This window comes from Rana temporaria, chromosome 1 (genome assembly GCF_905171775.1).
Source record: "Rana temporaria chromosome 1, aRanTem1.1, whole genome shotgun sequence".
Lineage (NCBI taxonomy): Eukaryota > Metazoa > Chordata > Amphibia > Anura > Ranidae > Rana > Rana temporaria.
The window spans coordinates 7,080,012-7,096,549 of record NC_053489.1 but is presented as its reverse complement, the minus strand read 5'-3'; the positions used below and the strand labels follow the sequence as shown (position 1 = coordinate 7,096,549).

The window sequence follows — 16,538 nt, the reverse complement described above, 5'->3', positions numbered from 1 at the left end:
ATTATGGATACTCGGCACGTCGGCATTGCCAAAACCTCATCTGATGGGCTGTTGACTTTGTATATTTATGTATACTTTATATCATTTTCTAACATATTATTAGCGATCCCTAATAGATTGTAAGCTCTAGCGAGCAGGGCCCTCGGGTTCCTCCTGTATTGAATTGTATTGAAACTGTACATGTTGTAAAGCGCTGCGCAAACTGTTGGCGCTATATATAAATCCTGTATAATAATAATAATGGCATCAGTCTGCTGCAGGCAGTAGGAAGCATTTCCTCAGTCTCCTCTCCCCCAGTAACCAGAATGCAACATTGTAACTTTATCGCAAGTCACACGGGTGAGAGGCTGCAACAGGGGTCAGGTGTTGGACATCTGTGACAACAGTATTTATATTGCTGTGTTATCTATGAGCCGGCAACGCACACCAGGAACTAGAGCCTGGATAATGATGAGCAGATCACCTGCAAATTTTGGACATTTTTTTTAAATTCCTCTGCACATGATTGGATAGTAAACGCAGCTTCACAGACTCGGGTCCAATAGTCATTTAAAGCTGAACTCCAGGATAAGAAAAGATCATCTAAATCCATTCATCATGTGTATTCCTTCCTTGAATCTCAGTGTGCATTTCCTCCAGATCAGTGCAGTCACCCAGTGTGAGACTTCCTGTAATAAAGACCGCCCCCTGCTGCCCTCTCTCCTTCTAAAGTGTTGACTGGTCTTGTCTCCGCCCCCTCCTGTCGTTTTCTGTAGTGGGTGGGGTGCTGCCTACCAGTGCCGCCTATTAGTGCCCATCAGTACCACCTATCAGTGTCCAGCATTGCCGCCTATCAGTGCCCATCAGTACCACCCATCAGTGTCCAGCATTGCCGCCTATCAGTGCCCATCAGTACCACCCATCAGTGTCCAGCAGTGCCGCCTATCAGTGCCCATCAGTACCACCCATCAGTGTCCAGCAGTGCCGCCTATCAGTGTCCAGCAGTCCCGCCTATCAGTGCCCATCAGTGCTTCCTATCAGTGTTCACAAATGCCACCTATCAGTGCCCATCAGTACCACTTATCAGTGCCCATCAGTACCACCTATCAGTGCTGCCTATCAGTGCCCATCAGTGTTTGCCTATCAGTGCCCATCAGTGTTGCCTATCAGTGCGTATCAGTGCCCATCAGCACCGCCTATCAGTTCTCACAAGTGCCGCCTATCAGTTCCCATTAGTACTACCCATCAGTGCCCAGCAGTGCCGCCTATCAGTGCTCATCAGTGCTCACAAGTGCCACCTATCAGTGCCCATCAGTACCACCTATCAGTGCTGCCTATCAGTGCAGCGTATCAATGCAGCCTCAGTGCAAATCACAAGCCTATCAGTGCCCATCAGTGCCACCTATTAGTGCAGCCTCATCAGTGCCCATCAGTGCAGCCTATTAGTGCAGCCTTATCAGTGCCCATCACTGCTGCCTCATCAGTGCCCATAAGTGCCCATCACTGAAGGAGAAAAATTACCTGTTTGAAAATTTGTATAACAAACTATGAAAAACTTTTTCTTTTCTGTCTTGTTTCCTTTGTTTAGCAAAAAAATCTAAAATAAAGCTATATTTTTTGTGTAAAAGTGATATGTCATATGGCTACAGTGTTGCACGGCCATATTCACCATATACAGTTAACACAATATTTTTTCATTATATTGGACCTTAAAACCATCATAATAACCACATGGCAGTGCTGAAACGCGTTGTACCGTTACTGGTAATGCAAGAAAAATGTGGAATTGCATTGTACTTTCGATAACCATACTAGCCGCGTTATCTGTACATAGGTACGGGTTCATACATAATCATACAGTACTACATCAATTCCTTATACATACAGTATTTCCTCTTCCTGTTTCTGCTCTTCTTCACCAGGTTCATCTCGACCTGGTGTCTCTCTGCACAGCTGCAGAGTAGATAGATTTCCTGGGGAAGGTTCAGAATTCTTCCACTTAGCGGACCTGAAAAAAAAAACCTCTCTCAATCTTCATTAACCATTCGATACTGGACCCTTGTCAACCACTAACTCCTTCTCAATAGTCAGTAAGCAATGTCCTGCTCCCACGTGACTGTTACATGGGACCTCTTCGGCTAGTTGACCATCCTTGGGCTTAGGGATCATTTGGTCTTCTGGGTCTCCCTCATTGAAGACCTCACTTTGCATTGGAGCTTCTTGATCAACATTTGGATTGCCTACGATACCAGGAAGAACAGGTCCTTCACAATTAGGGTTTCTGTTGTCCTCTGGTCCTCCTATGTCACCATTGTTCTTTGGTCCTCCTAGGTCACCATTGTTCTTTGGTCGTCCTATGTCACCATTGTTCTTTGGTCCTCCTAGGTCACCATTGTTCTTTGGTCGTCCTATGTCACCATTGTTCTCTGGTGCTCCTATGTCACCATTGTTCTTTGGTCGTCCTATGTCACCGTTAGGTACGTTTACTAGCTGTTGAGATTCCGGTTGATCTTCCTTCCCTTGGATGTACTCTTTTCCTTTAGCCTTGACTTTGGATTTTATCCCTATAGGCAGAAACAACTTGTTAAAAATGATTTTACTTTTGTGATGGACTTGAAACTAAAATAAAAATGTTATGTTATAATTAGAACTATTAAAGTGTTTTTCGGTTTATATTTCTTTCATTTCGGTTAATATTTCCATATTTCCTTTTGTATATGCATATGTATGTATGAGAATGATCAATACTGCTGATTTTCCTTGATAAAGATTTTGTCAGATATCAGGAATGAAATGAAGAGATAGGTGTTTTAAAGTTAGAAGTACATCTTGGAACTTAAGGTTGAATATACAAAGGACATGTTATTAAGAACAGATGTAATCCTCCCCACTCTCCACTCTCACTCCTAATTACGGCCCCTCCTTTATGTTGGATTCCTGGACATGTGTGGAAATACAGATGGACTTTTCTCTATAGGAAGTTCCCAGCCCCACTGCATTTCCTGTATAGCTTACCATAGCTTCAAGAAGAAACTGTGACTTTGCCCCCCCATCTCCTCTTCAACCCCCACCAAAGGAATTCTATGTAAAATGGCGTATGAGTCTGAAAAAAGACACGAGGGAACTTTATGCCACATGACAAGAAGAGCTGAAATGGACGTGTAATAAGGAACCACCCTTCTATATGAATTGACCAATGACAGACTCACAAGGGGGTGGGTGGTATTGAGGATTGATGGGTGTTTCTGTTTAATGTGAACCAATGAAAATGCATTCTGTGCTCGTGTGCTAAAAAATAAAGTGAACTGCTCAGACGGCAGCCACTCTCTTGGCCGTTGAACGTTGGAGAGGTGAGATGTGAAATCATTTTGTCTAGATTACATTGTCTCACCCATAGTAATTTGAGTCTTCCGGCAGAAATAGGTAACCCTGAGATTGGATCAGGATATCAATTAAGTAATGAGTCTCTATCACTTTCTTCATGCCAACTCATGGTGGCCCATACAGGCTATGAACAATAATCTATTTATTTCTAATGGCCAACCTCTCCATATAGGAATAATTGATCTATAGTTGCCAACTTATTTGATATGTCACACATAGGGAAGTAGATTGATACTTAAAGTAGAGCTTTTTTCCCCATTATGGATAGAGTAAGGGATGGTTTTTAACCCCTATTACCTTTTTTTTCACCATCTGTGTCCCATTGCGGATATTTCCCTTCACTTCCTGTCCTATAGCCAATTAGGAAGTGTGAGGAAATCTCTGCAAATTAAGGGAATTCCTTAGGGACCCCCCAGGTCACCAGAACTAGTGTCCCCATTGGCAGATTTCCCCTCTTACTTTTCTGGTGACAACGCAGATTTGGGGATTTTCTTTTACTTTCACTTTTATGGTAAACAGGACACAGAGAGGGTGAATCTTCCCAACGGGGACATCAATAAACCCTGACAGGTGTTCTAATCCCTCTCCACTCCATCAAAAAAAAAAGTTTTGCCTTTAGTTATACTTTAAAGTAAGGTTGTCCCGATACCGATACTAGTATCGGTATCGGGACCGATACTGAGCATTTGCGCGAGTACATGTACTCGCGCAAATGCTCCCGATGCTTCACCGATACTTTTTTTTCTTCCTCTGAGAGGGGGCGAAGAGGAGACTGAGAGGGGGCGGAGAGGAGACTGAGAGGGGGCGGAGAGGAAGGCAGAGAGGAGGCGGAGAGGAGCACAGTCCTTGGGTATGTAAAACATGCCACTGGAGGAGAGGAGAGCTGCTGCCGATGCCGCCGTCTAGTTGATGGGCGCTCAGGGAACATAACAGCTTTCATTTGAATAGCTGTGTGTTCCCCGCCGCGCGTTGTCATATATAGCCCCTCCCCCTTGTCCGGGCACTTTGATAGACAGATCAACTATCTCAGGATTGGACAGGTGATCTGTCTATCAAAGTGCCCGGACAAGGGGGAGGGGCTATATATGATGACGAGCGGCGGGGAACACACAGCTATTCAAATGAAAGCTGTTATGTTCCCCGAGCGCCGATCAACTAGACGGCGAGGGGAGACCTACACAAAGCTGCATTTGGGGACATGGCTGCATTGGGAGACACAAGGCTGAATTTGGGGAGACACAAGGCTGCATTTGGGGAGACACAATGCTGCATTTGGGGAGACACACGGCTGCATTTGGGGAGACACAAGGCTGCATTTGGGGAGACACAAGGCTGCATTTGGGGAGACACACGGCTGCATTTGGGGAGACACAGGGCTGCATTTGGGGAGACACGGCTGCATTTGGGGAGACACAGGGCTGCATTTGGGGAGACACAGGGCTGCATTTGGGGAGACACAAGGCTGCATTTGGGGAGACACACGGCTGCATTTGGGGAGACACAGGGCTGTATTTGGGGACACAAGGCTGCATTTGGGGAGACACAAGGCTGCATTTGGGGAGACACAAGGCTGCATTTGGGGAGACACACGGCTGCATTTGGGGAGACACACGGCTGCATTTGGGGAGACACACGGCTGCATTTGGGGACACAAGGCTGCATTTGGGGAGACACAAGGCTGCATTTGGGGAGACACACGGCTGCATTTGGGGAGACACAGGGCTGCATTTGGGGAGACACAGGGCTGCATTTGGGGAGACACACGGCTGCATTTGGGGAGACACAGGGCTGCATTTGGGGACACAAGGCTGCATTTGGGGAGACACAAGGCTGCATTTGGGGAGACACACGGCTGCATTTGGGGAGACACACGGCTGCATTTGGGGACACAAGGCTGCATTTGGGGAAACAAGGCTGCATTTGGGGAGACACAAGGCTGCATTTAGGGAGACACAAGGCTGCATTTGGGGAGACACACGGCTGCATTTGGGGAGACACAAGGCTGCATTTGGGGAGACACACGGCTGCATTTGGGGACACAAGGCTGCATTTGGGGAAACAAGGCTGCATTTGGGGACACGGCTGCATTTGCAAGAAATTTGCAGCCCCGCCAGACTTTTAGGACTCCCTGAGTCTCTTCCACTAATACAGTAGTACTGACCAAATTGATTCCTACACTGACCTACCTGACCACTGCACTAACCTACCATATCGCTACCCTGACCTACCTGATTCCTACACTGACCTACCTGACCACTGCACTAACCTACCCAATTCCTACACTGACCACTACACTGACCTACCTGATTCCTACACTGACCCACCTTATTCCTACACTGACCTACCTGATTCCTACACTGACCCACCTTATCCCTACACTGACCCACCTTATCCCTACACTGACCCACCTGATTCCTACACTGACCACCTCACTAACCTACTTGATCCCTAATCTACATGATTCCTATACTGACCACTAGACTGACCTACCCGATTCCTGCACTACTCACCCCCCCCCCCCATACGAACAGTGTAGATCGGTTGATTTTGCTGGCCTCCATGATAGTCCACCGCAGCACCAGGTACTGTTCCTGACACCCAGACGCTTCTCAGTACCCCCTGCTAAGAGCTTCTCCAATAGCCGATGTACGCTCTGCACCGCCCCTCCCCTCCGCTGTTCTCACACACACATGGGCCACCCGCACCAGAGGGATCATAGGGGACAGACTGGACCACAGGAGTCACTGGGCGGGGGGGCAACACAGCACACTTTGGGGGGGCACAGTAATGATGTTGCGCCCCCCCCCCCAAATGTTGCACACAGGGCGAGAGTACCAGATGCCCTTCCCATGCCACTTCAATCTGGGGATGTCTGGTCACCCTACTCTACTTTCACCATGTAATCCCATAACATGATCCATCGAAAAGTATGATCGTGTTCATGAACAAGGTATCCCAGTGCTGACGGCTCGATGCAAAACCATTGATCATTTTCCTCCCTGGTAAAAATTATATTTTTTTACTTTTTGCTGTAATAAATATCCCCCAAAAATATATAAAAAAAACATATTTATTCTTCAGTTTAGGCCGATACGTATTCTTCTACGTATTTTTGGTAAAAAATATCGCAATAAGCGTTTATTGATTGGTTTGCGCAAAAGTTATAGCGTTTACAAAATAGGGGGTACGTTTTATGGCATTTTTATCAATATTTTTTTTTTACTAGTAATGGCGGCGATCAGCGATTTTTTTCGGTACTGCGACATTATGGTGGACACTTCGGACACTTTTGACACATTTTTGGGACCATTGGCATTTTTATAGCGATCAGTGCTATAAAAATGCATTAGATTACTATAAAAATGCCACTGGCAGGAAAGGGGTTAACACTAGGGGGCGGGGAAGGGGTTAAGTATGTTCCCTGGGTGTGTTCTAACTGTAGGGGGGGTGGCCCCACTAGGGGAAATGACTGATCTTCTGTTCATACATTGTATGAACAGAAGATCAGCATTTCCCCCCCTGACAGGACCGGGAGCTGTGTGTTTACACACACAGCTCCCGGTCCCCGCTCTGTAACGAGCAATCGCGGGTGCCCGCGGCGGTCAACAAGGCCTAGAGCAGTGAAGGCGAACCTCGGCACCCCAGATGTTTTGGAACTACATTTCCCATGATGCTCATGCACTCTTCAGTGTAGTTGAGCATCATGGGAAATGTAGTTCCAAAACATCTGGCATGTCAAGGTTCACCATCACTGGCCTATAGCAACAAGAATACCATCCCCACTGTGAAGCGTGGTGGTGGCTCACTGATGTTTTGGAGGGGGGGGAGGGTGTAAGCACTAAAGGCAGGGGGGAGAATCTGGTGAAAATTGGCAAGACAAAGGCAGCATGTTATCAGAAAATACTGGCAGACAATTTGTATTCTTCAGCAGGAAAGCTGCTCATGGGATGTTCTTGGACTTTCCAGCATGACAATGACCTTAAGCAACAGAGAAAGCCACTCCAGGTGAGTCTACAGTCAATCCCCACACACACTAGTCGGGTGCTGGCCCAGCTTAGCAGTGCCGGCCCAAGACGTTGTGCTGCCTGGGACCAAGAATGAAACGCTGCCCCCCCCCAGAAAAAAAATCACGCCAACCAAAAGGCCCCCACATTCATTATTTTATATCATGATAACTAAAGGGGACCTGTCATGGCTTTATACATGTATATAGGAGTATAAAGAGGACCTGTCATGGCTCTATACATGTATAAAGGAGTATAACGAGGGCCTGTCATGGCTCTATAGATGTATAAAGGCGTATAAAAGGACCTGCCATGGCTCTATACATGTATAAAGGAGTATAACGAGGACCTGTGAATTGCCGGCAGCCACAATGTCTTTTGCGCAAACTAATCAATGTACGCTAATTGTGTTTTTTTTGTTGTACCAAAAATATGTAAAAGAATACATATTGGCCTTAACTGAAGAAAATTGTTTATTTTTCTAAATTTTGGGGATATTTATTATAGAAAAATGTTAAAAAATATATATAATTTATAGCACAAAAAATAAAAACCGCAGAGGTGATCAAATATCACCAAAAGAAAGCTCTATTTGTGGGGAAAAAAGGACATCAATTTTATTTGGGTAGCGGAGCTGGCGGAACGGGCTGGCGGGCATCAGTATGCTGCCCCCCTAAAAGTGCTGCCTGGTACAATGACTAAGCACTAACATTTGTGTGAAAAGGGTCTACTGCTTTGTCCCCTGCTCCATCTGCTAACCACCTGTCAGGCCCCGTACACACGACAGAGTTTCTCGGCAGAATTCACAGAGAAACTCGGTCAAAACCCGGATTCTGCCGAGAAACTCTGTCGTCTGTACAGTTTTGGATCGATGGAGCCGCCGAGGAGCTCGACGAGAAAATAGAGAACATGTTCTCTATTTTCTCGTTGTTCTATGGGAGAAGGCGGCCCGCCGAGCTCCTCGGCGGCTTCATCCCAAAACTTGACGAGGAACTCGACGTGCCAAGCACGTCGAGTTCCTCTGTCGTGTGTACGGGGCCTCACATGAAGCTTCGATAAAGATGATTTTTGGAAGTGCAGCGGTCCAGAATCATTTGCTTTATTAATGACCCTAAGCACAAGGCCAAGGTGACCCTCCAGTGGTTACATCAGGAAAAGGTGAAGGTTCTGGAGTGTCCATCTCAGTCTCCTGACCTTAGCCACTTAACTACTTGCTGACCAGCCGCCGCAGTTATACGGCGGCAGGTCGGCTCCCCTGCGCGAGAGCACATAACTATACGTCACCTCGCGAAGCGGCCACTAGGGGGCGCGTGCGCGCGCCGCCCGCTCTCCCCTGATGCCGACGCGCATTCCCGGCGGTTGCGATCACCGCTGGGCACACGCGATCGCTCGTTACAGAGCGAGAACCGGGAGCTGTGTGTGTAAACACACAGCTCCCGGTCCTGTCAGGGGGAGAAATTACCTATCGTCTGTTCATACAATGTATGAACAGGATTTCCCCATGTCAGTCCCCTCCCCCCCTTCAGTTAGAACACACCCAGGAAACATACTTAAAGCGGATCTCCACTCTAAAGTGGAGTCCCACTGATCGGCACCCTCCCCCCTCCGGTGTCACATTTGACACCTTTCAGGGGGGAGGGGGGTGCAGATACCTGTCTACAGACAGGTATCTGCACCCACTTCTGGCCCTACGATGCGGGAAAAAGACAGGTTTTTCCTGGCTTCCCGTCTGTCCCCTGTTGTATGCTGGGAACACTCGGCTCCCAGCACACAGCGGGAGCCAATCGGCAGGCGCAGCGCGACTCGCGCATGCGCCGTAGGGAACCGGGCAGTGAAGCCGGAGCGCTTCACTTCCTGGTTCCCTCACCGTGGATGGAGGGGGGAGCAGCAGGGTGACGAGCGATCGGCTCGTCATCTGCTGCGATCACCGCTGGACTCCAGGACAGGTAAGTGTCCTTATATTAAAAGTCAGCAGCTGCAGTATTTGTAGCTGCTGGCTTTTAATATATTTTTTTAGTGGCACATCCGCTTTAACCCCTTTCTCCGCCCCCTAGTGTTAACCCCTTCCCTGCCAGTGAAATTTTTATAGTAATCAATGCATTTTTATAGCACTGATCGCTATAAAAATGCCAATGGTCCCAAAAATGTGTCAAAAGTGTCCGAAGTGTCCGCCATAATGTCGCAGTACCGGAAAAAAAATCACTGATCGCCGCCATTACTAGTAAAAAAAAATATTAAGAAAAATGTCATAAAACGATCCCCTATTTTGTAGACGCTATAACTTTTGTGCAAACCAATCAATAAATGCTTATTGCGATTTTATTTACCAATAATAGGTAGAAGAATACGTATCGGCCTAAACTGAGGACATTTTTTTTATATATATATATATTTTTGGGGGATATTTATTATAGCAAAAAGTAAAAAATATTCATTTTTTTTCAAAATTGTCGCTCTATTTTTGTTTATTTATTTATTTATTTTTTGTTTATAGCGCAAAAACTAAAAACCGCAGAGGTGATCAAATACCACCAAAAGAAAGCTCTATTTGTGGGGAAAAAAGAACGCCAATTCTGTTTGGGAGCCACGTTGCACGACCGCGCAATTGTCAGTCAAAACGACGCAGTGCCGAATTCGCAAAAAGTGGCCTGGTCTTTGACCAGCAATATGGTCCGGGGGTTAAGTGGTTAAGGACCGCGGCACGGGTACGACCCCTTTAATTTGCCGCTGTGTGGTCGCGCACACATGCCGCTGGGTTGGTGTGCTCGTGACCCTGAGCCCCTGGGACCCGCGGACTTGATGTCCACCGGTGTCCCGTGATCTGGTTACAGAGCTAAAGAACAGGGAGATGTCAGTGTAAGCACAACATCTCCCCGTTCTTCCGAGTGACAGGTCACTGATCATCTGTTCCATGTCATCGGGAGCAGCGATCAGTGACGTGTCACTCATAGCCACGCCCCCTAACAGTAAGAATCACTCCCTAGGTCACACTTAACCACTTCGGCGCCCCCTACAGGTTAACCTCTTCACTGCCAGTGTCATTTTTACAGTAATCAGAGAGTCAGGACGCTCTCTACTGTGTGTTAGTGGGCGTCCTGACTCTCCTGCAGTCCAAGGGAGGGGGCGAGCACGACACTCCACACCAGGGAGAAAGCCTCACATTACTGTGTGGAGTTACAGACAGAAGAACAGGAAGTGAGGATTTCTCAGAAGAAATAAGGACATTTAGAAGCAAAATGGAAGGATGAGGTAAGTGAAGGAGGACTGCACTGAGGTGAAGGAAGCTATTTAGGGGAATAAATTGTACCTTTACAACCCCTTTAATATCTATAATAATATTTACATGTACATAAGTCTGCAGCCGCTAGAACCTTGTTTTAGCCATCAATTGAAGCTCATCTTTGGTTTTATATTTCTTCACCAATAAACATTCACTTACATAAGTAGAAGATGAAAATCAGTACACAGACAGCGGTTAGAATAAGTGGCGAAATGTCCATCGTTCCGCAAGGAGGGCGATCTGTAAAATACGGGTGACACCAACATAACACATCTGACTGTAATATAACCACAATGTTTCAAATGATAACTTCCAGACCCATCACAGATTATTCTATTCCCAATAAATGTGCACATTGGGGTAGATTCAAGTACAATTGCGCATTTTTTACGGAGGCGCAGGGCAAAGTTTTTGCCCTGCGCCCCCGCAAAATTACTGCGCTGCCCTTGATTCACGGAGCAGTAGCTCCGTAAATTGCGTGTGCGCTCCGGCAAAATGCCCGGTGTAAGCGAGCGCAATTTAAATGATCCCGTAGGGGGCGGGAATCATTTAAATTAGGCGCGTTCCCGCGGCGATCGTAGAGCGCATGCTCCGTCTGGAAACTTTCCCGACGTGCATTGCGGCAAATGACGTCGCAAGGACGTCATTTGCTTCAAAGTGAACGTGAATTCCGTCCAGTGCCATTCACGAATCAATTACGCAAACTACGTAGAATTCAAATTTCGCGACGCGGGAACGACGGGAATACGTAACATTGGCTGCCCCTGCTAATAGCAGGGGCAGCCTTACGCGAAAACCGCCGTACGCAAACGACGTAAACTGCGTACGCAGGGCTCGCGTAACGTTGTGAATTGCATACTAACGGGAACGCCACCTAGCGGCCATCGCAAGAATGCATCCTAAGATATGCGAGCATAAGAGCCTTATGCCGCGCATATCTTAGGCTGCAGTCGGCGTAACGAGGTTCCTGAATCAGGAACATTCGTTACGCCGGCGCAAGTAAGCAATTGCGCTGCGTAACGATGGTTACGCAGGCGCAATTGCTTCTTGAATCCAGCCCACTGTCGCTAGATCTATTTTACTGCTTTCATTTTCATTAACAAATTCCAAACAAAATAGCACCAAAAAATGATACTTAGTTCTGTATTCTCTAAAAAGGGGTGATACTGGGAGGTGGGTAAGGGGTGGGACCAAGGAGAGGTCCTCGGGGGTGGGTAAGGGGTGGGACCAAGGAGCGGTCCTCGGAGGTGGGTAGGGGGCGGAGTCAAGGGGTGGAGTTCCTGCACCTATTCTCTGGATATAATCAATCTGTGACTACCCACAACCAAACCCCAAGAGAAAAAGCGGAATGAGGAGCTAGGATACCCCCCCGGAACCCCCTTCTACTCACAGCGTATGAGGAGGATCACCAGGATAGCAATGCAGAATGCCGGAATGACAATCATATTGGAGGCGATCATGGCCGGGCTACAGAAAACTCCCACAGTAGAAGAGAATCTTACATCTGGGAAACGATCACAAAGACAAATATATTATTAATAGGGAATAGATGGTTGTTTTCTACAAGACTTCAATCATTGTTACATCCTGTCAGGGAGAGAGGAGACTAATGGTGTGTCCCTTGTACATAGGGACACCGATTGGTCACCTCCCCCATTCAGTCCCCTCCCCCCACAGTTAGAATCACTCCCTAGGGAACACATTTAACCCCTTGTTCGCCCCCTGGTGTTAAGCCCCTTCCCTGCCAGTCACATTTATACAGTAATCAGTGCATATTTATAGCAGTGTTCGCTGTATAAATGTGAATGGTGCCAAAAATGTGTCAATAGTGTCCGATATGTCCGCCGCAATGTCACGGTCCTGACACAAATCGCAGATCACCGCCATTACTAGTAAAAAAATAAAAAATAAATCATAAATCTATCCCCTATTTTGTAGACGCTATGGGCCAGATTCTCAAAAGAGAGACGCCGGCGTATCGCCTGATACGCCGTCGTATCTCTGAGTCCGCCCGTCGTATCTATGCGCCTGATTCATAGAATCAGTTACGCATAGATAACCATTAGATCCGACAGGCGTAAGGCTCTTACGCTGTCGCGTCTTAAATGCAATTTTTTTTTTCGCCGCCAGGTGTCGCCGACGGCGTTTTCCCGATCGTGTATGCAAATTAGCAAAATACGCGAATTCCCGAACGTACGCCCGACCGACGCAGTGAAGTTACGACGTTTACGTAAGATTTGCGACGCGTAAAGTATGCCCCTGGGTATATGAGGCGCAGTCAATGTTAAGTATGGCCGTCGTTCCCGCATCGAAATTTGAACATTTACGTTGTTTGCGTAAGTCGTCCGTGAATGGCGCTGGACGCCATTTACGTTAACGTCGAAACCAATGACGTCCTTGCAACGTCATTTAGCGCAATGCACGTCGGGAAATTTTAGGGACGGCGCATGCGCAGTACGTTCGGCGCGGGAACGCGCCTAATTTAAATGATCCACGCCCCCTACCCGGATCATTTGAATTAGGCGGGCTTGCTTTACAGGCAAGTGCTTTGTGAATCAAGCACTTGCCCGTAAAACTTGCGGCGGCGTAGCGTAAATGAGATACGTTACGCCGCCGCAAAGATGCCGCGATCTACAAGAATCTGGCCCTTAAACTTTTGCACAAACCAATCACTATACGTTTATTGCGATTTTTTTTATGTAGAAGAATACGTATCGCCCTAAACTGAGGAAAAATTGCATTTTTTGTTAAATTGTAATATCTATTATAGCAAAAAGTAAAAAAATATTGTGTTTTTTTTTTTTTCAAAATTGACGCTCTTTTTTTGTTTATAGCGCAAAAAATAAAAACCGCAGAGGGGATCAAATACCACCAAAAGAAAGCTTTATTTGTGGGGGGGGGGAAGGACGCCAATTTTGTTTGGGAGCCGCGGCGCACGACCGCGCAATTGTCATTCAAAGGTTGACAGCGCTGAAAGCTGAAAATTGGCCTGGGTAGGAAGGGGGTGAAAATGTCCGGTATTGAAGTGGTTAAAGCATTGCAGTGTCCATTAAGCACTTAAGGACCGAGCCTCTTTCTGAGATTTGGTGTTTTTTGTGAGATTTTTTTTTTTTTTGCTAGAAAATTACTTAGAACCCCGAAACATTATAAAAAAAAATTCTACCCAGAGAATAAAATGGCGGCCGTTGCAATACTTTTTGTCACACCGTATTTGCGCAGCGGTCCTCCAAGTGCACGTTTTTGGGAATAAAAAAAATCAATTTGAAATAAAAAATAAAACAGTAAAGTTAGCCCAATTTTTTTTTTATATTGTGAAAGATAATGTTACGCCGAATAAATTGATACCGAACATATCAGGCTTCAAATTTGCGCCCTCTCGTGGAATGGCGACAAACTTTTACCCTTAAAAAACTCCATAGGCGACGTTGAAACAATTCTACAAGTTGCATGTTTTCTGTTATAGAGGAGGTCTAGGGCTAGAATTATTGCTCTCGCTCTACCGATCGCGGTGATACCTCACTTGTGTGGTTTGAACGCCGTTTTCATGTGCGGGCGCTGCTCAAGTAATGCGTTCGCTTCTGCGCGCAAGCTCGACAGGGGCGCATTAAAAAATATATATTTTTTTCTCTTATTTATTTTACTTATTTTTTTTATTTTTTTTTACGCTTTTATCCCTATTACTGTACAAGGAATGTAAACATCACTTGTAATCGAAAAAAAGCATGACAGGTCCTCTTAAAGTGGAGTTCCACCCAAAAATGAAACTTCCGCTTTTCGGAACCCTCCGATGTCACATTTGGCACCTTTCAGGGGGAGGGGGGAGCAGATACCCGTCTAATACAAGTATTTGCTCCCACTTCCTGACATAGATCACCGCGGTGATCGCGGTGACCTACGTCATGTCCGGCGCCTACACTGTCCTCCCCCCGCTGTCTTCTGGAAAACACAAAGGTCCCAGAAGAGAGCGGGGACCAGCGAAGATGCGCCATGCGACTGCGCAGTAGGGAACCGGGCAGTGAAGCCGCAACGCTTCACTTCCTAAATCCCTCACCAATGTTTTTTTCTTTGTAGTTAAGAGGGCGGGGCTGGAAGGGAGCATTTGTCTTTTAGACACACACCCCCTTCTATGACACTGCAGTGAGAGGCGTGCCTCTACTGCAGCATTTTTATTGGACAGCTTGGGCTAATGGTACTTTCCCATTGGTCCAAGACTCCAAGCTGCCCATTGAGCTCACAGTGCCTTAGACAAGATGTGAGGAGAGGCACTGTGAGCTCATCCTCTCGGAGTGTGCCAGCTTGTATTGCCCGGCCGCTCTATATGCAGCTTTTGACAGGCTGCACAAGGAGCCCCGTATCTCCGGAAACCATAGATGATAGGAGCCCCACATTTTGACCAGTGGTGGGGGAGGACTTCAGCTACCTACCCCCCAGGAGGCAGCCCCAGGTGAGGCCTGGCAGCCTTAGGCCTGGGGGGCAAGTCCAGTCAAGTGGCCCATTGAACCGCCAAATCAGCTCACCATCCATGGCCCACCTGGTTTTTAAATGCAGCCTCACCAGTGCCCATCAATGCAGCCTGATCACTGGGGAAGCAGGGCTGTCTTAATGAGAGGGCACTGCCCAGGGGCCCTAGCTGCATGGGGGGTCCCTGCACTTTCCCCAAAGCAGCTGGTCCTTGAGCCCACGCTGCCCCGTAATTTGGGGCCTCATGATGGCACTGAGCGTGATAGATACACAGGGGGGGCAGTCTGCCTCCTACCTACTTGATGTCTGTTTACCTGCACTGTCATCATTGTAGGGGCCCCAGAGCATTACTTTGCCCAGGGGCCCATGATGCTATAAAGACGGCCCTGTGGGGAAGGTTACATGGGGTGTATGGGGGGAGATGGAGGATCAGCTAGGGGTGTAAGGGTCTCTCACCTCAGTGATCTCAGCAGGTCCTTGCATGCCATGTCCCGACTCCCTGGCACGCCCTGCCTCTGCCTGCTTCCAAGAATCCGATCCCAGGGAGTTGCAGTTTCCTCTGCGCACCCACTTGGAGCTTGAGCAAATAGTAGTAGGCAGCAGCTGCCGGCCATTTTGACCATCATTTGGAGCGGCCTGGGAGGCAATTGCCACCCTGCCCCGTGGCCCAGCCCTCCCCTGGATCACCGAGCTACAACCCTCAAAGTCATTCCTTTATTTTTTATTAAAAAAATAATCTTTTTAATGTTTTTTTTATTTTTTTATGCTCATGGCTCCCCTGCCTCCCCTGACTGCACGTCCCTGGTCTGGGCATCTAACGATCACTGATCCCCCGGGTCACAAAAGAGTAAACACAACAAAACATGATCGCCCCGTTAGGTCATAATCATATGAAGAGGATAAAGGAAAACAATCTTTATCAATACTCACTTGTTTCTCTATGTCTGTTCATGAAGAAAAATATCCAGTAGATCACTCTACAGAGCAGAAAAGATCCTGGCACGGCAGCGACGGCACACCACCACCCTGCTGGCATAATCGCTTCTGGAACACACAAAACAAATAAAGAGAATTAGGCCACTTCTGCTGGACGTTTAGGCACACCTCCCAACATTTTGAGATGGGAATGAGGGACACCAACCAGCAAAGGTATGTAGGTATAGGACACGCCCCCCTGTCACACCCCCCTCAACCACTTAAGACCCAGACCATTATGCAGCTAAAGGACCGGGCCCCTTTTTGCGATTCGGCACTGCGTCGCTTTAACTGACAATTGCGCGGTCGTGCGACAAAAAAAATTGGCGTCCATTTTTTTCCCACAAATAAAGCTTTCTTTTGGTGGTATTTGATCACCTCTGCGGTTTTTATTTTTTGCGCTATGAACAAAAATAGAGCGACAATTTCGATAAAAAAATCCACTATTTTTTACT

At 47.2% G+C, this 16,538-nt stretch overlaps 1 protein-coding gene across 1 annotated transcript in view; it reads right to left on the bottom strand.

The window, feature by feature from the left end:
- Positions 1-1,458: 1,458 nt before the first annotated feature.
- Positions 1,459-16,538, bottom strand: part of LOC120924009 — a 742,797-nt gene continuing 727,717 nt past the window's right edge. The window contains exons 6-9 of the mRNA XM_040335066.1: positions 16,039-16,152; positions 12,038-12,151; positions 10,807-10,887; positions 1,459-2,543 (exon numbers count right to left, since the gene is read on the bottom strand). Of these exons, the coding sequence (XP_040191000.1) occupies positions 2,017-2,543; positions 10,807-10,887; positions 12,038-12,151; positions 16,039-16,152 (836 nt within the window). The 3' untranslated portion in view covers positions 1,459-2,016. The remainder of the gene's footprint in view (positions 2,544-10,806; positions 10,888-12,037; positions 12,152-16,038; positions 16,153-16,538) is intronic.